This window comes from Geotrypetes seraphini, chromosome 13, assembly GCF_902459505.1.
Source record: "Geotrypetes seraphini chromosome 13, aGeoSer1.1, whole genome shotgun sequence".
Classification (NCBI taxonomy): Eukaryota; Metazoa; Chordata; class Amphibia; order Gymnophiona; family Dermophiidae; genus Geotrypetes; species Geotrypetes seraphini.
The window spans coordinates 22,960,652-22,987,419 of record NC_047096.1 but is presented as its reverse complement, the minus strand read 5'-3'; the positions used below and the strand labels follow the sequence as shown (position 1 = coordinate 22,987,419).

Here is a 26,768-nt window from a genome sequence, read left to right as displayed (position 1 = left end):
TACAAATTCTAAACATTCTAGAAAATCTCACTCACTCTTCTCGTTTTCTTCTGCAAAGGGATGCAGATATAAGAAATTCCAGGAACGACTATTGTCCTTCCAGGCAGCCTTATGGATTAGGGATCTGACTCACATATTCACTTTCAAATTTGTACCAACAATTTTGACATGCTTTAAAGACGCATCTTTATAAAGAATCTTTTGGAAGTTAGATACTGGTTGTTTATTCATTCGTATTGTTAACAATATTGCTGTATATAAGTGCATTTTTATGTTTATGTTTTATGTCTAAGTTTGTCTTTGCATCACCAAATCTAAATGAAGTTGTTACATCTATTGTTGTAAATGACACAATTTATAGCATCCAGCCAACCATAAAGATACTTGGTGTAATTAATAATTAATGCGGCCCCGTGAAGTATTTTGTGCGGCCCTGGTCGAGGGCGATGCAATGTTTTCCTCTGCTGCTCCCGGGTGTTTACCGTCTTGCAGTCTCCCTCCTCTGTCTTGCTGCAGTGTTTGTGAGTTTGTGCGGCCCCAGAAACATTTTTTGGGGGAAATGCGGCCCAGGGAAGCCAAAAGGTTGGACACCCCTAGATCGTACCCTTACAGTGAAAAATCAGGTTGACTCGGTTCGAAAGGGTTTCTATACTTTATGAAAACTGAGAACTATTAGAGCATATTTTGATATTAATTCCTTTCGATTGCTGGTTCAATCACTTGTCCTTAGCCAATTGGACTATTGTAACATTGTTCATCTTGCTGGTACAGTGATACCTTGGAATACGAACTTAATCCGTTCCAGAACCCTGTTCGAGTTCCAAAGCGTTTGAGTTCCAAGACAATTTTTCACATTGAAAATAATAGAAACTGGATTAATCCGTTCCTGGGTCCCACAAACTCAGATTTTAACAGGAAATACACTAGATTTTAAGGTAAAATATTAACAAATATTCCAAAGCAGCATTCAGATTCTGGGGCAAAACACCCACATCCAATGTGCAGGGTGTTCGGATTCCAAAGCAGAGTTCGGATTCTGGAGCAAAATTTACTACAAAAAAAAGTTCAGATTCCAAAGCGTTCGAGTTCTGGGGCGTTCGGATTCCGAGGTACCACTGTAGTCAGAAAAACCTTTACAGACTGCGCATAATTCAGAATGCAGCAGTCAGATTGATTTTCAACTTGAGGAAGTATGATCATATCACTGATTTTTATCGCCGACTGCACTGGCTTCCAGTTGAGGCGTGGGTTAAATTTAAGCTCGGCTGCATTTGCTTTAAGAAGGCACTAACAGGCTCAATTCTTGAATATCTCATGGAATATTTTATTATTACAAACTCTAAACACTCTAAAAAATCTCATTCATTGTTTTCATTCCCCTCTGTAAAGGGATGTAAATACATGAAATTTCAGGAACGATTACTATCTTTTCAGGCAGCCTCATGGACTAGGGATGTAACTCATATATTCACATTCCCGATTTCATATCAGCAATTTTGATGTGCCTTAAAGACGTACCTTTTTAGGGAATCTTTTGGAAGTTAGAAATTGGATGTTTATTCATTTGTATTATTAATCTTTGTGAACCGCATAGAACATAATGGTATTTGCGGTATACAAGTGAGTTTTATATTATGTCTCTTCACAGAAAGGATGGTGAATTCATGGAATGGCCTCTCACTGGAAGTGATGGAGATGAAAACTGTATCTGAATTCAAGAAATCTTGGGGCAAGTTCATAAGATTTCTAAAGGAGAGGAAGGGATAGTAGATAGCATAGATGGCAGTGGCGTAGAGGGGGGGGCACTGCCTTGGTGGGGGCACCAGCACCCTTCCTCCTCTCCATCCCCTGCTCCTTCCCACTCCTCCTACTGCCACGCGCGTACCTACACCCCCCCCCCCCTCCCACCGTAGCGCTAGCTCTTCCCGGCGCAAGCAGCAACTCCAACCTGCTGCTCGTGCCAGCATCAACTCTCCCTCTGATGTCACTTCCGGGTCCCGCGCCTAGGAAGTGACATCAGAGGGAGAGCCGACGCCCATACGGGCAGCAAGTGGGTTATGCTGCTCGCACCAGGAAAGTTAAAGAGGTACAAGGGAAGGGGCGCACGTGCAAGGCAGGGAGGACGGGGGAGGGGCAACCTTGCCCTGGGCGCCTCTCACCCTTGCTAGGCCACTGCATAGATGCGCAGACTGGATAGGGCATACGGTCTTTATCTGCCTTCATTGTTTTTATGTTTTCGTCTTTCTAAATCTCTGTTAATGGCGCCGCCTGTGGTTTTGAAGTTACCCGGAAATGTGCTTAAAATGTCATCCGCAATAGTTACAAAAATCCTTGTGGATACCGTATCTTTATGGAAACAACCACTGATAAGGCAGAATGTTCCCAGTGATGCCGCGTCACTGTGGAGAAGGACATAGATATCAATGGAGTCTTATTAAAATGTCAAAACCAGAGCAGTAATGGATTGATAGAGTGTCACTATATGTAGAGAGATAATTATTACTGGTGATGCTCTAAGTGGTACAATAGGACTAGAAAGAAAGTTACTGAGATCAATAAAAATCTATTTATACCTTCAGGCCAGAGTCTTAGCAGGTTGTCAGTACACTGGAAAAAGATACTAGCTATGTCAGTATTCATTATCAGGGTGATTCTATTAAAGTGACAGACCAGACACTAGTTATTAGCATTGATGCTTGAAGCTATCACCATAGAGACAGATATCATCATCAGTATAATCTCAATAATACCTAAGGGTAAAGACACTAATAGACATTAACTTCCTTAATCACCATGTTCATGGGAATTGAAGACCTTAAGGTGCACATATGTACAAAGGTGAATTTATATGTGTAAATTATCACATATGTATAAGTATTACAGGTCTGTGTAGCAGCATGCAAATATTTATATGCGGCATGTCCTATGTGTGATTTGGATGGTTCTTCAAAGTAGGTTTGTATTCTCTGTTTAGAATGGCAATGCTGTACAATTTAGGGGGCAAATAACTTTTGTGCACCAAAGAGAAGAAGGACTTGGGGATGATCATTTGGGATGATCTTAAGGTGGAAAAGGTGAGGGTGAAAGCTAGAAGGATGCTTGGGTGTGTAGGAAATTCCAGCAGGAAAAGGAAGGAGATCATGAAGAAGGGTAAACAGTGGGGTTCCCAAGGTGACTGTGCTGGGACAACTATTTTTTTAAAATATATTTATCAATGATCTGGAGATTGGGATAACTTGTGAGATAATTAAGTTTTCTGATGACACAAAATTGTTCAAAGTTGTTAAATTGCAAGAGGATTGTAAAAAAATTGTATGAGTATCTTGTGAGACTGGGTGTCAAAATGGCAGATGACATTTAATGTGAGCAAGTGCATGTGGGAAAGAGGAACCCAAACTATAGCTACATGATGCAGGGTTCCCCAATTTGTGTATGCAAGTTAATTGATTCATGAAACAATTAGCATCAATAATTGAATGCTAGCAATCAAAATTATTGATGCTAATTGCCAACAATGTGAATTTCCACATTCATCTTGCTAGGTGCTATTCTAAAGATCCATGCATAAGTTTTTTAGCGTACAACAGAACACGGGGCATGGATGGGTTGGAGTATTCACATACATGGGATGGTTAGAACATAAGACAATAAGCGTTGCTATACTGGGACAGACTGAAGGTCCATCAAGCCCAGAATCCTGTTTCCAGCAGTAGCCAACCCAAATCCCAAGTACCTGGCAGAAACCCAACAAGTAGCAACATTCCAGAGCTGAGATTGCGATGTCATAATGCCTCATTCCACCAATGCCTAAAAGTCAGTCTGATCAGTGATATCACAATGACTTCATTATCCTATACTTGGCTCAAATAAGAATCAGAGTATGAATGGGCTCAGCCACTGACCCTCAAGCTTTGCACTGAAGAATGCTGGTATAGAAGGACTGAGGTTGAGATAGAAACTAAAGAATGGCATGGGATTGTTTCCCGCAGTTATCCATGGGGACATGGAACATGCTGATTTTTTAAATGATTTTCCCTGTTGTGCTTGTAACCTTTCTGCAGCAGTGTTTTGCATATTTGATAAGAGACTTGAATTTGTAATGTCTTTCATAAAATACTAGTGTTGTTTTGAATCAGGGGTCTCAAAGTCCCTCCTTGAGGGCCGCAATCCAGTCAGGTTTTCAGGATTTCCCCAATGAATATGCATGAGATCTATGTGCGTGCACTGCTTTCAATGCATATTCATTGGGGAAATCCTGAAAACCCGACTGGATTGCGGCCCTCAAGGAGGGACTTTGAGATCCCTGTTTTGAATGGATGAACCTAAACCGTGTCATTCTCTACTCTGCAGCACATCCTAAAATTTGACAATGACAGCACAGGTTTCAATCGAAATAACGTACGTGAAGAAAAATACACGGATTGTACAATCATCATAACTTGTGCAACCAGAGCCAGTTCTGCATCCGACACCACATCCAACAAAGTCATTTCCTTTTTTCACAGGCACCAGCATTCCCTCTATACAGGAAGATTCTGGCCACATATGCTCCATCACATTCCCAACAAACATGATCCCAGTTTTCCTCGCATTGAATACTAAAGCATGCATACTCATCCATCTGCTAATCTCGTGCATGTAACTGGGGTTTAGTACCTATAGCTGAGTTTCTGCTTATGTTATGAGTCATATTAAATCTTCTCTAATGAAGTAATAGAATCATGATATAACATCGTCTCGGAATGCAGGCATCCATTTACCTTTTTTGCATACCATTTGTTTTCCAGCTCTGTGCCAAAACTACACTGCTTACAACCGGCTTCCCCCTTAATGTCACATAATCGTCTGTTAGATCACCGTTGAAGTTTCCACACAAGCCGCAGACTTTGTTCTGGAGTCGTTCACTGATGCTGATCTTGATGACATTGAAACCGTTATAGTAAATTTGAATATCTGGGCTTGTATCTATTACCAAAAATCCTTCCATGCTATAGATTTTTGTTGCCAATCCAGTTATAAATGGAATAGTTACTTGCGTCCCATTAACCTGTATTAAAAAAAGAAGAAAAATATCAGTCGCGCGTCAAGGCAGTAGATAAAGCTAGGCCTCTCATCCCTTAATATTACCCTCTTTCCATTCTTATATTTGAAAAGTCCTTACGCATACAGTATGTATGACTGGGAAAATCTCTTCTCTTCAAAATCACAGGTCTCTGGAACGACCTTACTATCCCATTGCAGAACCTGGGCTCTCTCCAACTATTCCGCAAGCAACTGAAACCTTGGCTCTTCTCTAACATGTAATTCTATTTTCCTCCTTACTCTTCCATTCTATATATAAGCTCATGTAAACCTTTTCCTTTCTCTTCTTATATTTTATTTATTTATTCGATTTTTTTAGCCCGTCCTCCCAAAAGAGCCCAAAACGGTTACAATGAATATATTGGTGCATTAAAATTATAAGTAAGATAGGTACTTAGAAATTCCCTTACTGTTCCGAAGGCTCACAATCTAACTAAAGTACCAGGAAAAATGACAATTTGAAGAGCAATAAAGAAAGAAAATAGAGATAGAAGAGAAAAATAAGAAAATAAACATACTAATAAGATTACAATGATCTAAAGGAATTTGAAAGGTTAAAAAGAGGGGAGATAGATGCAGAGGGAGAACCGTTGAAGCAATAGAATTCTGGGGAAATTTAAATGAAATTTGAATGATAAAATAAAACAAAATAAGTGGTAAAACAATAAGTGAGATTAAGTTCTTGTAAACCGTGCCGAGCTCCACTTCCGTGGAGAGGATGCGGTATATAAACTTAAGGTTTAGTTTAGTTTAGTATGTTAGACAGTCACGTAGTTGGTTAGGTTGTAAAAAGAAAAAATTAACCACAAATACTACGATTCTCAAAAGGTTAATCTACTGAGAGAAATAATTTAATAATTTAATTAATTCAATGAAATGAAGGAAAGAATCTCAGAATTGCCACGCCAAGGATCATAATAATATCATCCATATAAGGAAATGTGGCGTGGCAGTACAATCAACTCCGCTTCACAACTTAAATCTAGTTGAAAGATAAGTGCCTAGTTAAGATTTCAACTGATGTTATGTGTTTATAGGTTTACATTGCCTTTTTGCATGGCTATTTTGCACAGTAATTAATGCTATTTGCACAGCTTGAAAATAGAAAAAAGAAAGAAAAAAAGAAAAAATATATTTATGCTGTTATTTGCACAACATTTTTAAAAATAATTTAAGTTAAAAATAAATTTAAAACCATAAAAACATTGAGTAGTGTAGGTATGAACTTATAATAAAAGTGGCAAATTAAGTCACATTGATAATTGAAGGTTTTGGATCAATGAAAGATACCCACGCCACATTTCCTTATATGGATGATATTATTATGATCCTTGGAGTGGCAATTCTGAGATTCTTTCTTTCATTTCATTGAATTAATTAAATTATTAAATGATTTCTCTCAGTAGATTAACCTTTTGAGGATCCTAGGTTGTAAAAAACTCAGAAGTCTTCCTCCAATTACCTAACAGTTCTCTTAATAATTATTTATTTATTTGGACTTTGTTCACACCTTTCTCATTAGGAGTAGCTCAAGGTGAGTTACATTCAGGTACAGTATGTATTTCCCTACCCCTGGAGGGCTCACAGTCTAATTTCTGTACCTAAGGCAACAGAGGACAGGAAAAAAAACCAACATTGTGAAAATAGTTGGTTCCAAATTTCTAGAAAGCCATCAATCAATGCATGCTGCCTTAGAATGTGTATGCCAGGGGTGTCCAACCTTTTGGCTTCACTGGGCCGCATTGGCCGAAAAAAATGTTTCTAGGGCCGCACAAACTTTCAAATGCTGCAGCAAGACACAGGAGGGAGCCGGCAAGATGGTAAACACCTGGGGCAGCAGAGGAAAACACTGCATCGCCCTCGACTGGGGCCGCACAAAATACTTCACAGGCCCACATGCGGCCCTTGAGCCACAGGTTGGACACCCCTGGTGTATGCTATCAGTACCTTGCTCATGGCAGTTACAGTGACAGGGATACCTCATAAAGGCTCAGAATGCTGCTGTACACTTTGTATTCCACCAGTGTCGTTTTTCAGCTCTGCCTTAACTTGCTGGCCTTACCAATGTCAGCAAAGGCCTATGGGAGATCATATCATTCATGTCTGACCTTAGGGGATGTCATTGAAAACAGCCTTAGCCAGCCTAAATCAAATCAGTGCTTAGAGTACCTGGCAGTAAAGAGGTGCTAAGAGGTGTTAAGATGTGCTAAGATGTGTTAATGTTTGATGCTTAAGATGGACAGCTTAAGATATACAGTCCACGTGCACAGATAGTTAAGGTAGTCAGAAATCAGTGTCAGAGGCATACTAGAAATTACATTTGACTCCAGTCTGTTCTACTCCAGTCTCGCACACCTCACTCACCTTCCTTTTCAATGAAACTACAAAAGATAGGGGTACTTAACTTCAATAGATTCTATTTTTTAGAATAAGACTCCAATCTATAAAAAGCGCCCTCTCAACATCACCCCCTTTCTTCACTCCCTGGAACATCATACTTCTCTGTCTGGAAATCACCCCTCCCCTGTCTCTGTTTCCTCTGAACTCTGTAGGGCAGGGAAACGGCCTTTTTCTCTCTCTTTAACTATAATGCTTAATTGTAATCTTTATGAATCTTGCTTTTCTGTAAAATTAAGCTTATTTCTGTACAATATTTTCTTTATGCAAGCTCTCTTAGTGGTCTTTGTCAGTAATTTTACTTCCTAATCTTCTGTGAGGGTATTGAACCCGGGACCTGGCGGATTGTAAGGCCGCTTCAACATAACCCCTACAAACCTTACAATCTATCTTTTCCGGTACAGCGGCATGATAACCTTCTCTGATCTGTTCGTGATCCCCTTCTTTATCATTCCTAGCATTCTGTTTGCCCTTTTCGCCACCGCCGCACATTGCGCAGACGGCTTCATCGACTTGTCGATCATAACTCCCAAGTCTCTTTCCTGGGAAGGTCTCTCCAAGTACCGCCCCGGACATCCTGTATTCGTGCATGAGATTTTTATTACTGACATGCATCACTTTACACTTATCCACGTTGAACCTCATCTGCCATGTCGATGCCCATTCCCTAAATACCGTCCCATTAAACAGCAATATCTTCATCAGGAAGGGAAGAGCCAGAAGCATTCTTAAAATAGTGAGCTTTTAACAACCACTTAAGGAGTTTATGTGATCTTTCAGCCTTCAAAAAAAGAGGTAACTTATTCTACAAAAAAGGGCTCATATAAAAAAGCACTCCTCCTAGTACCTATAAATCGCCTCCAGCCTCCTTGAGGGAAACAAGTGGTTAAAAATACCCAGACTAAATAAAAAACAAACATAGCATGCTTTTTTCCAACTGGCTAATTTCTTTGGGGCCTTTTACTAATCAGTTTTGGGCCTTAGTAGTAATATTTAGTCTTAGTTGGGACTGGTTTGTTTCTGCCTTGATAGGAATAAAACATCAACTTTTTTTTTTACTTGAAATGGGCTCTTTTTATCAAGCAGTAGTAGAGCATTTCTACCGCAGGTTGGTGAGGTAAATGCTCCGATGTTCATAGGAACTGAATGAGTGTCGGAGTATTTACCTCACCAACCTGCAATAAAAAGCTCTACCGCTGTTTGATAAAAGGAGCCCTATGTTTGTTGATGTCTGTGATTCTCTTTGTGCCTTTAATGTTGAAGTTTTTGCACTGTTCCTGATTTATTGATTGTAACCTTTTTCGATGACTTGATGCCATGAAAGAAAACGTCAATTATGTATGTATGCGTGAGACTGCTGCCTTAGGATATATAAGCGGTATATAAATATAAAAAATAGAAATAGGTAAGCCCAGAGTTTTCGCATGTTTAACTTTTCAATAAATTCTAACTCACATTCCAAATATTTATATAATTTCCTGACAGCTTTCATTTTGCTTAAAAACAGCTGTCTGTTAAAAAATTACCTTGACAGTGTTGCGATCATTGATGAGAATCTGCTCCTCGTTAATATAAAAGTAAACTGGAGAAATCACAGTAAGATTTGGGAATGACCATTTATCAAAATTGATAATCAACTGGAAAGAGATGTCTGGCAGTTTCTGACAGATGGTAGACAGAACGAAAGCACAGTTGGCCGGAAACCTCAGGAAAGCTCCGTCGAAGGTGCGGAAAACTCCTCCTCCCGCGGCAATGCAATAAGAGCTCTTCTTGCTGAAGCAGCCCCGCACCCCATTCCTTAGCGCACACTCTTCATCTGATTTGCAGTGGCGTGGATCACACTGAATGAGGTTCCTTCCAAAACAACGACAGCGTCGGGTGCAGTCACTGTTCCAGAACAACTGCTTGGGCTAAAGGTCAAGATAGCAGAATTAAAATACATTTTACTAAAATATTTATGTGGTTAGTTTAGAAGCTCTAGTCTTGTTTTGGATGTCTGGAAACTGCATATTGCATGGATGTTTACATTCCGATTACATAAAGCCAGGATATGGATGCCTAATGCTGCAGTATGGCAAGGGGATGTGGTCTGGGCCTGTTTTGGGTGAGACTAAGGAGGGGTGAAAATATGGACATCCAGCTCTGATTACAAAAAGGAAAGGGATGTCCATGTCTACAAAGACGGACACTGTCATTTAGATCTGATACTTGGCACCTCCAGGTTACATAGGGTTGCCAGATTTTCCTTTCAGAAAATCTGGACTCCTAGCTCCGCCCCCAGACCCGCATAGTTACACCCATCCCCGCTCCCCGCTGCCTGCTCTTGTCGGGCAGGGAGGAAGTCCGCGCATGCACGGAGCGTCCGCACATATGCAGACTTCCTCCCTGCCCTGCACAGCTTTTCAAAACCCGGACAAAGTTTCGGGTTTTGAAAAGCCACCCGGACCCCCGGACGGTCTGGGGACCCTAAGGTTACAGAAAAGGCGCTCTGATTGAGCACCTGGAGGGATCAAGGCACTACATACTAGTGCCGCCCGATTCAGGGAAAATTTTTTTCGATTCATTTTGATTTTGCCTATGAATCGATTTTTCGATTTGATTCCCTTTTCCCTCCATGTCCTGGTGGGTTTCTTTTGTAGCCTTTTTGGAAAGATAATTCCCATATGTCAGGTCATGCATGGTGCAATTGGGTTTTATTACATAAGGAATATGAAAACCTCTCCTTTTGTAAATTTGCATCAAATCACTGCGCTCCCCACAAATGGGAGGCTTTGGAAAGTTATTTGTCTAAGATCTGTAATGCATAAGATTGCTGCTCATCACGTTTATCTTTTACGCTTTATCAATTCTTTCATTACAGCTCAATGGATTCTAGTTCATGATATTAATTTATATTGGTTGGTCTGCTCTCTGTTCGCAATTATGCTTTTTTGCATTTTGTATCGCTTGACAATCTTCAATAAAGATATTTTTAAAAAAAGAGGTTGTGATATCAAAGGGAGGCAAATGAGCTTACCTCATAATATTTTCCATCTGCATAACAACCACAGTTATGGGGGAGAATGCAACTCTTTCCATTTAAGACAAACCCGTGGTCACACTGACAGCCTTCCACACAATAATGGTTGCAGTCACTTTTCAGTCGGATGGCGGCACAACGAGGTTGGCAAACACTGACACAACTCTCGTAGTGACTGCTGGGAGGACAGGTGACATCTGGCAGATACACAAAGAAATTGTTCTTGATTAAAATCCTTAGAGGCAAAAGTACCTGACTGTTAGTGAACAGAAGTGGTCCTCCATTAAGGTATGACAATAGGAAGAAGAAACTATCCCAAAACAATGAACTCGTCACATCTCTTAAGATATTAGGACAAATTCTCTTACCAAGAGCACATCAACAATACAGTTAAAAGTTGTTTTTATCGTTTACGTTTAATTCGCTCAATGGCGAAATATCTAGAGCCAAAATCCCTAAATATCTTAATACACTCCCTTATAATATCCAGACTCGATTACTGTAATTCACTTTTCATGAACATTACCCAAAAGGATCAAAGACGATTACAAATAATACAAAATATCGCTATCAAAATAATCCACCATGGGAAGAAATATGATCCTGTAACTCCCTATCTGATAGAATCTCATTGGCTACCTATCAATCAACGTACAACATATAAAATAGCATTACTAGTATTTAAAACACTATATACTAATGAGCCTCAGTTTATAGATCGGCTCCTAATTCCTCACACTTCAAAACGTTCACTTCGGTCCAATACTCAAGGTCTATTAATGGTCCCCTCATTGAAAATAATAGGAACTAGACGCCATGACATCTTCTCAGTTATGGCTCCTCTCATATGGAATACCCTCCCCCTATATATCAGAAACATCAAAGATCTTAACTTATTTAAGACTAATCTAAAAACATTTCTCTTCAAAGCTTCATTTAACCTTTAGAACAACTTTCCCGCGTACAGTTAAACAATCAATATCTCCTCACACATCTTACCCCAACCTAATCGTTTGGCCCTACCCTTACTATACCCCTTTCTTCCCTCGAGGAAACAACAATTTGTAACTTTTACTCCCTAATGTTTTTTCCCTTATGTATCTTAGTACGTCTGTATTGTAGCCCTTTGAAATTTTTTTTTTAATGTAAAATAACTTGTTTTATTGTCCTATGCTAATATTCTTTTATTATGTAATTCGCTTAGTCTTAATAGGCGAACCATCAAATTTTAATAAACTTGAAACTTGAAACTTGAATGACATTCAGTCTTTGAGAAATAGGATTAGATAAGTGGCAGCCAGAAATAATAGTTGAGCCAAGATACAGTGTCATATGCATTCTGTCCCACAGTGCAGAGTGCTTTTGGAAAATTCAATTTTCACACAGTATTCATCACATATTATAAACGTTATTTGATAAAACACACATTACACAGTTAACATCAGTACCGGTGCTTCCCATTTATGCGTGAGACACATCACACTGTACAATATAATAAAAACAAAGTAGACAACCATAAACCAACTTGTGCCCTGCGCTCGAGCCTAGAATACCTCCTGGAAATATCCTCCTTCAGAGACATCAAATACAAAAGAGTCAGGACATGAATGTTCTCAGTGATGGCCCCAATGGGGTGGAACTCCCTTCTGAGGAAATTAAAACTCGAAAAGGACACCAAAAAGTTCATGAAAGGAATAAAGATGATATTCTTCACAGAACACTTTAATAAATAAAGAAACAATTAGAGGGAATAGCAAGATGGAGGAAACAGCAGGCTACTACCCACTTGGAACACGAAAGGGTGAACTCACGAATAATACAAAGAAAGATGAATATATGATATACAGAAACTATAATAATAGTATACGTACATAGATGGTATAAATAGGTAAGATATACATACTGTAAATTTAACTCATGTATTGTAACACCTTTACTGAAGCTCATGTATTGTAACACCATTACTGAAGCTCATGCAAACTGCTCTGAATTGACTCCCCAGGCCATAACTGGAGGGCCTCTGAGCATGCGTGGAAGTCGACGTGATGATGTCATGCACATGTGCATGACATCATTGGTCAATGTCCATGCATGCTCAGAGGCCTTGTAGATGCAGCCCCGAGTTTAGTGTGCCGTGGCCGAAAATGTTTGCAACTCTCTGAATTAGACAAAGTGGACAGCACTTGATTTGGTATACTTGAATGATTATTATTAAAATGCATTCATCACCTTTCATGAAATGAAAGCAGCTTATAAGGTTAAACAATAACGATAAAACAGTTTTACATTCAATAAAGCCTTAGATACTAACAAGGAAGGTTATTAATAGACAAAGTAGCCTGGGTGGCTCCCAAAGTGTGAAACTGGATTAGTATGCTTTTCAGTAGAGAATGACACAGGGACAAATTTTTCCCCATCCCCGCAAGAACTCATTTTCCCATCCCATCCCCGCGAGTTCTTTTCTTGTCCCTGCCCCATTCCTGCAAGCTCTGTCCTCATCTGCACAAGCCTCAAACCCTTTAAAATCATAAGTAGCAACATTCTAGAGCTCAGATTGTGATGTCATAATGCCTCATTCCACCAATGCCTAAGCTCCATCCTCATCTGCACAAGCCTCAAACCCTTTAAAATCATAAGTAGCAACATTCTAGAGCTCAGATTGTGATGTCATAATGCCTCATTCCACCAATGCCTAAGCTCCATCCTCATCTGCACAAGCCTCAAACACTTTAAAATCATAAGTAGCAACATTCTAGAGCTCAGATTGTGATGTCATAATGCCTCATTCCACCAATGCCTAAGCTCCATCCTCATCTGCACAAGCCTCAAACACTTTAAAATCATAAGTAGCAATATTCTAGAGCTCAGATTGTGATGTCATAATGCCTCATTCCACCAATGCCTAAGCTCTGCCCTCATCTGCACAAGCCTCAAACACTTTAAAATCATAAGTGTTTGAGGTTTGTGCGGTTAAGGCAGAGCTTACAGAAAATGGGGCAGGGTCAGCGACAAAACTCACGGGGACGAGACAGAGAAACTGAGTTCCATTCAACATTTTCCTAAGAAATATGATGCAGTGGGGTTATTCAGAAAGGCTTTGCTAAGAGATTTGCAATGATTCAGAAGGAGTTGAAACAGTGGTATAGCAAGGGGCGGTGGTGCCCCACCCACGCCCTCTTCTCTTGCCCCCCCCCCCCGCTCCTTCCTGACCTCCCCTGCTGCATCTGCGCCCCCTTCCCTTCTCCTGTACCTTTTTCATTTTCCGGGCAAGAGCAACAGAACAGACTTGCTGCTCGTGTCAGCTATCCCTCTGACGTCACTTACTAGGCGGCCAGGAAGTGACATCAGACACCGACATGAGCAGCAAGTTCACAATGCTGCTCGTGCAGGAAAAATTAAAGAGGTACGAGGGAAGGGAAGGGGTGCCCCCCCCTTACTACACCAGTGAGTGGAAATAATTAGGAGGATTTTGTTACTACTTACAGCAGGAGGTATAGTTTCGCCAGCCAGTCACTGCTATCCCCTGCGTCTGACAGGTGCTGGCGTAGTTTTGTAACCAACTGCATGCTGTTTGCGTGGCTCCGCCATCGATGCAAGAGTCAAACAGGCAGTTCTTGAAGAAGACACTGGGATTCACTTTACTGTGACACTTGGCAAAAACGCTGTTTCGGTTTGGGATGAAGCCGCAGAGTTGCTGGGCTTTCCAGAATCCATCTATTTTACCACAGGACGGACATCGATCTCCGCAGCCTACTTGACAAAAGGTGTCCCTCTTCACCCAGCTCTGGCCAAACTCGTTGGCATTTAGTGCGACGAGGCCATTAGACATTTGCAAGTCGTCATCCTGGTTGCCATTGTAGCGTCCACACAGTCCGTATGTGCCATTCTGCATGTGCCGAGGGACAGTTACAGACAAAAATGTCTTCCAGTCATACACCACCTTTAATCCAAATTCAGTTTCTACAACAATATGGAAGCCAAAGGCAAAGATGTTAACTTTTCCATGCGCAAGCTTCAGGGGAAGATACAAGCGCTCATTATTAACCTGTAAGAAAATAAAGGAAATGATCAAACATGGAAGGCCGTTTTCATATACTGCCTCAAAAACAACTACTCGAATCCTGAATTGAGCCACTAAGGGATCTCAAAGCCCCTCCTTGAGGGCCGCAATCCAGTCGGGATTTCAGGATTTCCCCAATGAATATGCATTGAAAGCATAGATCTCATGCATATTCATTGGGGAAATCCTGAAAACCCGACTGGATTGCGGGACTTTGAGACCCCTGTGACTATTCCTTTCTTGGTCCACGTGCAATAAGCACATGTAATCCTGTCATTCAGAGGAGTATTAACAAATATTTTGGCCTATTCATGCCATATTTTGATGGAATCCTGTCCTGTGCCCTAACAGTATGGGCTAATTCAGTGTTTCTCAACTCAGTCCTGAGTATCCCCAAGCCAGTCAGGTTTTCACGATATCTACAATAAATATGCATGAAATAAATTTGCATATAATGGAGACAGGAGTAGCCTAGTGCTTAGTGCAGCAACCTAAGAACCTGGGGAAATGGTTTTGATTACAAATCAAAATCCCTTATAAAAACAATGCTAATCTCTGTCTGGAAAGACTGCCAGCAATTTGTCTAATCTTTGATTGTTAAACTTAACGATTTACTGGGAAGGAGGAAAAAGCCTCAGACTCTGACCTTCTCTGCCAACAGACACAAGAGAAGCTCTCATTCCTACTTCATTTCCCCCCCCCAGTTAGAGGTTGTAAACTGAAAAAAACACCATGAACACCTTCTTTCACATCAAGCAGCATTGTGGGGTAAAGACCTAGATCAACTGCTTTCGCCCACTACTTATGAGGAATTCAGAAAATGTCTAAAAACTCAACTGTTCCTAAAGTATCTAGACAACTGACCCACTCATCTTCTTTCTCCTCCATAGTGATTCCTCTGTCCTATTAATCTCTTTCTCCTCAACAACGCATTTCCGGTCCACTCTCCTCTTCCCCCCTCTTAAATTCAATCAATTTGTACCTCGCTTAATCTATTGTAAACCACATAGAACTTAACGGTATTGCGGTATATAAACTGTTATTATTATTATTATTATTACTGTGGTCACTTTTACATGCAGGCAGGCACTAACTTAAGAGATACCTCATCGGCATAAAAAAAACCTCCTCCATTCCCAAACTTAAGGGTTCATTAATATTAATTCTGTGTTTCAGACTTCAAAGTCCACTAATCTTGTGTTTGGAGCGCTCTCACTGGATCTTTATGAATGTTTTAAAGTTCGGCTGTGCATATAAAGCTCAACCCGATATCAGATCGTGCTCTATTTGCGATTAAACATAGAAACATAGAAAGTGACGGCAGATAAGGGCCAAGGCCCATCAAGTCTGCCCACACCAATGACCCTCCCTACCTCCCTTTGCGAAGAGATCCCACCTTTTGATCCCATTTAGCTTTAAAATCAGGCACACTGCTGGCCTCAATCACCTGCATCGGAAGACCATTCCATCGATCCACCACCCTCTCGGTGAAGAAGTATTTCCTGGTGTCGCCATGCAATGTCCTTCCCCTGATTTTCCATGGATGCCCTCGTGTTGACGTGGGTTCCTTGAAGAAGAAGATATCCTCCCCCACCTCGATACGGCGCGTGAGGTACTTGAATGTCTCGATCATGTCCCCCCTCTCCCTGCGATTCAGCCAAAGCCGACGGTGGCCAGCAAGCGTTTCGCTGAAGCTTCGTCAGGGCGAACCAGGCCTCATCCGACACTTGTGCTCCATGCATACCGACACTACAAAATGGCTGGGCCACAGAATCGGATTAGCACATTTAGATTAATGTACTAGACTTGGTGAGGAGAAGGTTTTTTTTAATGCCCATGAGATATCTCTTAAGTTAGTGCCTGCCTGCATATAGGTCAGTCTGAGGCTTTTTCCTCCTTCCCAGCAAATGGCTGAGTTTAACAATCAAAGATTAGACAAACTGCAGTCTTTCCAGACAGAGATTAGCATTGCTTTCTGAAGGGATTTTGGCTTGTGACTATTTTGTGCCCTTCAGTTTGTGAAAATTTGTGGGTTTTCACTTGAAGTGGTTTTGATTCCCACCGCGGGTCCTTGTGACTCTGGGCAAATCACTTAACACTCCATCACTCCAGGTACAAAATAAGTACCTGCATATAATATGTATTGTAAACCACTTTGACTGTAACCACAGAAAGGCAGTTCAGTACTCCCCTGATATTTGTGGGTGGTTCCGTTCCAGGAATCCCCACGAATATGTTTTTTTGCCTGGGGAGGCAGGAGAGGGCAGCTGGAGCGCCGGCGAGTGAAGGAAATCACTCGCGATATGCTCCGACCGCCTCTTCCTGTACTAAAGTCGGGCTACACCAATCAGAAGCTGCTTTGACATGCAGCTCCTGATTGCTGTAGCCTGACTTTAATACAGGAAGAGGCGGTCGGAGAATACCGCGAATGAGTGAAACCGCGAACCGCGAATTTGCGGGGGAACACTGCTTTACTAGCTCATTTTGATATCATTCAGGCTATCTTATATGGAATTCTGCACTGGTCTCATATTGACCAATCTATCCTACACACAGACTTGATTTGTTTTTCTATGGACTAGTCTGGCTCATACACATAGGCAGTAGTTCAACCCAAAAGGAAAGATCTCTTACCAGGACTGTATGTTTGTAAGCCCGATGGATAACAATGTTATAATTGAAAACTTCAACGTCAACTTGCTTTACCCATAGTGCCTGTGATGGGTCTCTGTCTTCATTTTTGGCTGTGATAGTAAATTTTGGGACAACATTTGTTCTATCATTGTAGACAGTTGTGCAAAGGATAAGAGAACAGCTACTCTGAAAATCAAACGGGAAGCCGTCGAAGGTGAGGTAATGACCATAACCAGACACAATGCAAGAAGCGTCTGTGCGAACTTGGCAGCGGTACAAACCACTGTCCTCCAGACAGTATTGATCCTCCTTACAGGCACTGCTTTCACAGTAGATGCTGTTGTCAGATCCATTGCAGTAACAGAAGGACTGACAGTCGAGATCAGCCCAAAAGGTTTTGTTACTGGAAACCTGACGGCCCTCAAAATTGCAACCGCACTCGCTTCTTGTGACACATTGAGTACCCCGGAGTGCAAAGCCTTCGTCACACTGGCAGCCCTCTGTACAGCTGTCCACGCACAGAGGACCCATTGGCAAAGTTTCACAAGTCTCAGAGCAGGTTATACACTCCTCAAAGTGGCTATTTTCTGGGCATTCCAGAGCTGAAAGTGAAACACAGATATAAAATATTAGTTTTCAGAAATGTATTTTCTTATCGGTTCAGGTTGTCTAGCAACTGCACTTGACTAGAAAGAGCCTTCCCTCCCCACACACACAGATGCACATACAATAGGACAAATATAGTCCTGCCTATGTGTTGCTATATATATATATTTTTTTTTTGTTGAATTTGACTCAAATGCTACCAATGACATAAATGACCCTATTCTGTAATAACACACCTAATTTCGGGGATCGCACCTGACCCACCCATGCCCCTCTCATGGCCATGCCCACTTTTGTGGTGCCCGCTATGAAATTTAGGTGCTTACTTTATAGAATAGGATGCAGCTCATTATACAATTTTCCCAATGGGACTTATTTTATAAGGGGGCAGCTACATTAAGCAGTATAATACATGTCCAGGTTGATGGTATTTTAGACACTTAAGTGTACCCAAAAAGGACCAAATTCAGTCATTGGCACTCAGACTTAGACACTGGGAAAAATCTGTACTAAGGCCCGGATTCTCTAAAAAGTGCCATTGTCAGCAGCCATCTTAAAAGTGTCCGCCAAACGCACATCAATCACGCGAAGGCACCGTTTAGAGAATTGCGCCGCCGGCAAAGGTAGGTGCTGGAAATGTAGGCCAGAGTTTTCAAGGCCTACAATTCTGGTGCCTACCTTTGAAAATTAAGTGGGTAAAATTAATTGGGTAACCTTCCCCAACCACTTGTCTCATTACCTATCCCTTTTTATTTGTTTATGAATTGTATTTAATCCTCTTTTGTTTTTTCTTCTCCCTTTTCAAATGTATTATTTTATAAAAATAGTACTAATTGTCTTGTTTTTTTATTTTAACCTAATTTTTAACTAAATATAAATTGCATTGAATTTGGATTTTGCGATCAAATCAAATATTTTAAATAAACTTGAAACTTGATGTGAATCACGCCCAAGTGGGCACTTTACAGTGCCTAAAGCAACTTCCAGCGATAGCCACACATAAAGTGCCTCCGGAGGCGCAATTCTGGTGCCATTTTATTTAAGCACCGGTAGGTACCTTAAAATTTCTTTTAAGTCCTCTTTTAAATGGTGTTTTGGACTTAAGTGCTGGTTTGGGCCTTGGTAGAAACCTCTACCGCAGCTTAGTAAAAGTGGGGCTAACCCCCACTTTTACAAAGCTGTAGCATGGTTTTTAGCGCCGGCCACGGCAGTAACAGCTCTGACGCTCATATGAATTCTATGAGCATCAGAGCTGTTACCACCGTGGCCGGCACTATAAACCAAGCTACGGTTTTGTAAAAGGGGGAAAAAGCCTGCTATGCTATGAAATATGAATTTATTTTATGTCAATTTAGGTAATAAGTATATGGCATAGGATGAAGGTTATTTTTTTTTTCCATTTATTCTATTTAGACATATTGTTGTTATTAGAGATTGGACTATTGCAACTCTATCTACTTAAGCCTAACTAAGAAAAACCTCCACAGACTCCAACGGATTCAGAATGCCGCGGCCAAGCTCATCTTCGCTAAAAGTAAATTTGACCATGTCTCCCCGCTCCTGACCAAGCTCCACTGGCTTTCGATAATCGCCAGGTGTAATTTCACCAGGGTCCACTATAAATGTGCCTGTTTAACTTTCAAAATCCTATATGGTATCATCCCTCCCTTTATCCCTCTTTCTTGGAATTCCTCAAACCCTAATACCACCAGATCCTCCCACAAATTAAAACTATCCTTCCCCTCGCTAAAAGGCATTTCCCACACAGGAAAGCTAGGGACATCCCTCCACTTCAAAATCACTGAGCTCTGGAACAACCTTACCTCCCCTCTTCGGAACTTGAGCTCTCTCCAAGTTTTCCGCAAACATCTGAAAACCTGGCTTTTCTCAAAAAATGTAAGTCTCCCTCCAACTTAGGAATCAAGGAAACTCTCATATCTTGGCATCCCAAGTCCTCTAAATTTTCTTCACACTTCTACCTCTAACCCTCTGTTGTAGTTCCTTCCTATTTCTCCTACTGTAAACCGCGTCGAGCTCTACGAACGTGGAGATGATGCGGTATACAAACCTAAGGATTAGATTAGATTAGATTAGAGATCTTTCCCTCCCATATTTTTTTCTTTTCAATGACAAGAAATGTACTTGATAGTGGCATGGCATTCTTCATATTGCCTTAAAAAAAATCTTAGAATATCCTTGCCAGAATCTTTTTCATTGTTCTGAATTGTATTTCAGAATTCCTAAAAAAATTTTTAAAAAAAGAAATCATGCCTGAATCCACTCTTCAGCTGTTCATTCTGTAATGAGTATCCATGCCTGCAAGGGCCTAATGACAATCAGAACAGGTGGACCCTAATTTACTAGGGTATATAACTTGGAAGCCTCTTAGCCAGTGCTATATTCTTAGGAATGAAATACAAATCAGAACAAAAGAGAGAACTATCCCCCTCCTTTACAAAGCCGAGCTAGCGTTTTTAGCACTGGCTGCGGCGGTTACACCTCCGGCACTCATAGAAATCCTATGAGCGTCGGAATTCTTACTTCTGCATTTGGAGCTAAAAACGCTAGCAAGGCTTTGTAAAGGAGGGCCTATATAATTTTGCTTTTATGAAGATTCGGAGTTAAAATCGGCTTCTGTACTTCAGTTGATATACTTTCTGCTACATCGATGCCACTGGACCCCGCAGAAAATTGCTAAATTCTCTCATGTTGTTTCCAATCTATGCTGGTCCTGTAAGAAATCAGGGGGTACGCTGCTTTATGTGACATTCCATTGGCCACACCTTAAATTGTATTGGGATAGAGTTTGGAACACCATTTCTTCTATATTGAATATTCATGAACCCTTACACCTCAAAATTATTATTCTAAGTCTAAAGGGCCTTAAGCAATCCCTATCTGAACATAATGCATGCTTGCTCAACATCTTACTATTTTTGGCCATCAAAAACATTTTGCATTGTTGGAAGGACTTATCAAAAGTGGAATATATGGTATGGTGGAACACAGTATGTATAACCATCAAATTTGAAAACGCCATTGCAGAAAAATAATAATTCTACTAATTCATTTCTCAAAATATGGGGGCCTACACAAACCGTTGACATATTGTATATTCGATCGCTTAATCTATGCTATGCTGTGATGCTCGTTGAGAACTTCTTCCACGCTTTGCATGCGCATCGTCAAATAAAATATGTGTACTAAACTGTTATATTTGTTTGACATGAGGTACTTAGTATTATACTATCTTGTTTACGTTATTCTCCTCATATATTCCGTTTGGCTTGTACAACTGGAATGTATCATGTCATAATTAATAGTTGTATACTTGTTTGTTTTTTCCCTCTTCATATGTTATTAATATAAATCTAATAAAAAAAACTAAAAAATTAAAAATTAATGTGTGGGGAAGGGCCTGTGTGTGGGACAGCTCCAAGCTATGTGAACTACCAAGATAGTAACTGGATTATGATTTATTAATGGAATAGATTACTCATTGCCTTTATTGCTGGGCCTGATATGTAAGTTCCACTGTTCTAAGCAATGAAAATTTAATAAAATTTAAATTGCAAAAACATTGCGCCACTAAATTAACTCAAACATGTTTCTAGTATTGCTGTGTTAAAGGATCATTTTAAAATTAAAATAATTATGCCATCTTTGTGGAACGCGTAGATATATTGTAGATATCTATCTTAAAGGAGACTCCTGCTCTCCGTTGGGCAACTCAGTGATAGGAATTCTGAACATACGGCAAAAGTTGCTTCTTCTCCACTGCCCGACCTCCACCTGGGCATTCTTGCAGGCACTGACATAACGGGTCACTGAATCGCACAGCTCCGAGTCATTCCCTCCACTTTGGCACAGACGAAAGAGGCAGGTCCTGTAGTAAGCTGACACATTGACGACAGCATGACAGTCCAAAAAGGAGCTGTTCGTGGGATCGTTGATAATGCCACACTTGGACCTACTCCTGTAGTATTTCAGTAATTCTGAATCGTTATTACAAGCTTTGAGCAAGTCACCGCACTCCCCGTTGCAGATTTCATCAAAAGTTGTCCAGCTTTCCAAGAAGATTTCCAAATTATCCGTGCACTTGCCGTTTGGGAAACAGAACTCATCGTTGCTGTCTCCGTTAAAGTAACCACAGAGCCCTCCAGTACAGTTGTAGTAATAGGTAGACAGGCTGATGTGAAGCAGCCCTTGGTCTGAGTAGTGGATTTTAACAAACCCATTTGATTCAATGACTGTCCCATTCCTGCTACGGTAAATCTCTAGTTTGCCAGTGGGGTGGAAATACGGCAGCTGTACCTCAAATCCATTCACCTGCAAGATAAAAGGCTTAGAATTAACTTTATGCAATCATAATAGGCTGCTCAGAATGTCCAATTTGGCCCTGATTCTATATGGGGCGCTTACATTAGGTGGCGCTAGGCGGCCTAATTGTGACCCCCTAGTGACGTCTAAGTTTAGGATCCACGCCTATTTTAAAAAAAAAATTGGCTTAATCAGCATGGTAACTGACCGTGTCCATTTTCAGCCAATCAACCCCCCAAAAAAAACAAACAAACAACTAAACTAAAACTAAACTAAACCTTAGGTTTGTATACCGCACCATCTCCACAAGCGTAGAGCTCAGCACGGTTTACAGGGTTAGGTTGAAAAGGAGCTACAATGAAGGGTTATAGGAAAGGAGCTAGGAAAATAAAGAGGGACAGGGAACCAAAGAGCGGGAAGTGTTAGATTTTTGAAAAGAGCCAAGTTTTCAGGTGTTTGCGGAAGGATTGGAGGGAGCTTGAAATTCTGAGCTGGGATGTGAGGTTGTTCCAGAGTTCTGTGGTTCTAAAGGGGAGGGATGTTCCTAGTTTTCCTAAGCGGGATATACCTTTTGCAGAGGGGAATGATAGTTTCAGTTTTTGGGAGGATCTAGTGGAATTAGGGTTAGAGGAGATCCAGAAGAGTGGGATAACGGGAGGGAGGATGCCATGTAGGATTTTGAAAGCTAAACAGGCACATTTAAAGAGGACTCTACGCTCAGCGTCAAACTCTTAGGATACCTAGCGATGCCTGAATGGAGGCGCCCTCCCATGCCTAAGGATTCCTAAGGATGCCTATCTGAAAAAATAGGTGTGCTTAGCGGCAGAGAATAGGCAAATTAGGCAAGGAAAAAGCTGGCCTAATGGAGTGGCACCTATGTCTAGGAAGCCTAGTGATTCCTAAGTCCTCTTAGGCTAGAGTGTCTCAAACTGAGTGCCACAGTGCAGTGGTGTGCCCCGAAGAGATTACGGATGTGCCACGAGAGATTCCAGAATTTTACTTTATTTTTTAAAATGCCCTTCATAAGTGTACACTAAAATAGATGACATGTACGTCACATATGCAAGAGTCTGTCAGTGTTACAACCGCTCAGACAAGCATCATTCTTTGACGTGATTGGTCCTTGAAAACTAACAGCAAGTCATTTTATTTTTAGTTCTTATGCAATTGGTATCCTAAGTTGAGCAACAAAGCAATTAAGGCTTTGTTACCTTTTGGATCTTCTTATCTTTGCGAACTTGGATTTCCAGCTCTGACAAAAATTACATTGAGAAAAAAGGGAACGACTGCAGATAGAAGATGATGAAATGCGTGTTTGCTTGCTGACTATCGAGCCACGCAGACATTTCACTGATCTCGATATGGGACCGGGCTGAAGATTTACCTTGATTTGGGAGCGATTTTGGATGACCCTTACTCCTCTGGCATGGAGTAAACTCTTGAATTCATAACATGATTATTTCTTATTGTATTCTGCTCAAGAATTTTTGTGTGAGGGTTTGGTACGGGGGGGGGAGGGAAACATAAGAACATAAGCAATGCCTCTGCTGGGTCAGACCTGAGGTCCATCGTGCCCAGCAGTCCGCTCACGCGGCGGCCCAACAGGTCCAGGACCTGTGCAGTAATCCTCTATCTATATACCCTTCTATCCCTTTTTCCAGCAGGAAATTGTCCAATCCTTTCTTAAACCCCAGTACCGTACTCTGCCCTATTACGTCCTCTGGAAGCGTATTCCAGGTGCCACAACACGTTGGGTAAAGAAGAACTTCCTAGCATTCGTTTTGAATCTGTAGACTTTCAACTTTTCTGAATGCCCTCTTGTTCTTTTATTTTCTGAAAGTTTGAAGAATCTGTCCCTCTCTACTCTCTCTATGCCCTTCATGATCTTGTAAGTCTCTATCATATCCCCTCTAAGTCTCCTCTTCTCCAGGGAAAAGAGTCCCAGTTTCTCCAATCTCTCAGCGTATGAAAGGTTTTCCATCCCTTTTATTAGACGTGTCGCTCTCCTCTGAACCCTCTCAAGTAATGCCATATCCTTCTTAAGGTACGGCGACAATGTTGGACGCAGTACTCCAGATGCGGACGCACTATCGCCCGATACAACGGCAGGATAACTTATTTTGTTCTGGTTGTAATACCCTTCTTGATTATACCTAGCATTCTATTCGCTTGGGGGGGGGGGGGGTTATTGATATGGGTGCACAATTGTAAGTATCCTGTTGTGTTTTGTTACGGATGTTTTTCCGTGCACATTGAAAATTAATAAATATATTTAAACATAAGTTAATTTGCACTCAAAAACAAGCACATCTATTTTTTTTTTTTTTAAATTAGGATTTTATATACCGCCTATCAAGGTTATCTAAGCGGTATTACTATCAGGTACTCAAGCATTTTCCCTATCTGTCCCAGTGGGCTCACAATCTATCTAACGTACCTGGGGCTATGGAGGACTGAGTCACTTGCCCAGGGTCACAAGGAGCAGTGCGGGGTTTGAACCCACAACCCCAGGGTGCTGAGGCTGTAGCTTCAACCACTGCACCACACACTCCTCCACACTATCACATTGATTAGCAAGTCTATTCTATCTACTTTAGTTTCACCGGTGTTACAATTACCCACACATAGATTAAAGAACTTTAAATAAATAATAACTCTCAAATTTAACATTTTTGTTGTTGTTGCAATTTTATCATTTCAGTGATAAGGTGCCGTGAAAAACATTTCCTCCGTTTAGTCTGCTGGGGCTAAACCGCGAAAGCAGTTTTTAGCGCAGGCCAGCGTGCTGAATGCTTTGCGCTGCTCCCGATGCTCATAGGAACTCTATGAGTGTTGGGAGCAAGGCAGAGCATTCAGCACGCCAGCCTGCGCTAAAAACTACTTTTGCGGTTATGTAAAAAAAGGGGGGGAGGGGAGTTTGAGAGACATTGGCTAGGCGCTGCTAAGTGTGATTCTATAAGTGGCACCTAGCAGTTGATTGATAACCGCGACGAGTAGGCGCCATTAGATGTCATTTATAGAAACCAGCCCTTTGTATCAATTTCTGTCTTAGATAAACCACAGCGCAGTGAGCATTCCTGATTTCCATTGATTCCTTTATTTGTTGCAACAATCTATGCTGACATATATTTGAATTCCGTGTTCTATTTATTGTTCAGAAAAATCAATACAGATATTGAACCGAAAAAAAAAATGACAGTATTATAATTAAACGCTAGTATTATTTTTCCTTCATCTTAGCCAGCTGGCCTTTGATCAGCACTTTTCCCTAAGACCTAAGTAGCATCATTATGCTTTCTCTAAACTGGTTCATAGTCAAATGCGTGCAAGACAACAGCGCGTGGACAAACGGGCGCAGACAAGTGAGAGCAAGACAACTGAGCGCCAAGACAAGTAAGCGCAAGACAAGTGTGCGCGAGACAACTGAGCAAAAGACATCTGAGTGCCGACAAGTGAGCGCAAGAAAACTGAACGAAAGATAACTGAGTGCGAGAGAACTGAGCGCCGGTAAGTGAGGGCAAGACAACTGAGCGCCAAGACAAGTAAGCGCAAGACAAGTGTGCGCGAGACAGCTGAGCGAAAGACATCTGAGTGCCGGCAAGTGAGCGCAAGACAACTGAGCAAAAGACAACTGAGCGTGAGACAACTGAGTGAAAGACATCTGAGCGCCGGCAAGTGAGCGCAAGAGAACTGAACGAAAGATAACTGAGTGCGAGAGAACTGAGCGCCGGTAAGTGAGGGCAAGACAACTGAGCGCCAAGACAAGTAAGCGCAAGACAAGTGTGTGCGAGACAGCTGAGCGAAAGACATCTGAGTGCCGGCAAGTGAGCGCAAGACAACTGAGCAAAAGACAACTGAGCGTGAGACAACTGAGAGAAAGACATCTGAGCGCCGGCAAGGGAGCGCAAGAGAACTGAACGAAAGATAACTGAGTGCGAGAGAACTGAGCGCCGGTAAGTGAGGGCAAGACAACTGAGCGCCAAGACAAGTAAGCGCAAGACAAGTGTGCGCGAGACAGCTGAGCGAAAGACATCTGAGTGCCGGCAAGTGAGCGCAAGACAACTGAGCAAAAGACAACTGAGCGTGAGACAACTGAGTGAAAGACATCTGAGCGCCGGCAAGTGAGCGCAAGAGAACTGAACGAAAGATAACTGAGTGCGAGAGAACTGAGCGCCGGTAAGTGAGGGCAAGACAACTGAGCGCCAAGACAAGTAAGCGCAAGACAAGTGTGCGCGAGACAGCTGAGCGAAAGACATCTGAGTGCCGGCAAGTGAGCGCAAGACAACTGAGCAAAAGACAACTGAGCGTGAGACAACTGAGTGAAAGACATCTGAGCGCCGGCAAGTGAGCGCAAGAGAACTGAACGAAAGATAACTGAGTGCGAGAGAACTGAGCGCCGGTAAGTGAGGGCAAGACAACTGAGCGCCAAGACAAGTAAGCGCAAGACAAGTGTGCGCGAGACAGCTGAGCGAAAGACATCTGAGTGCCGGCAAGTGAGCGCAAGACAACTGAGCAAAAGACAACTGAGCGTGAGACAACTGAGTGAAAGACATCTGAGCGCCGGCAAGTGAGCGCAAGAGAACTGAACGAAAGATAACTGAGTGCGAGAGAACTGAGCGCCGGTAAGTGAGGGCAAGACAACTGAGCGCC

General features: G+C 41.6%; 1 protein-coding gene across 1 annotated transcript in view; it reads right to left on the bottom strand.

Annotated features, from left to right (window-relative positions):
* TECTA (tectorin alpha) overlaps positions 1–26,768 on the bottom strand; it is a gene marked incomplete at its 5' end in the record, with an annotated part of 83,640 nt that overhangs the window by 22,266 nt on the left and 34,606 nt on the right. Inside the window, 6 exons of the mRNA XM_033918676.1 lie at positions 4,761–5,047; positions 9,006–9,389; positions 10,496–10,695; positions 13,982–14,543; positions 17,193–17,794; positions 21,554–22,127. Of these exons, the coding sequence (XP_033774567.1) occupies positions 4,761–5,047; positions 9,006–9,389; positions 10,496–10,695; positions 13,982–14,543; positions 17,193–17,794; positions 21,554–22,127 (2,609 nt within the window). The remainder of the gene's footprint in view (positions 1–4,760; positions 5,048–9,005; positions 9,390–10,495; positions 10,696–13,981; positions 14,544–17,192; positions 17,795–21,553; positions 22,128–26,768) is intronic.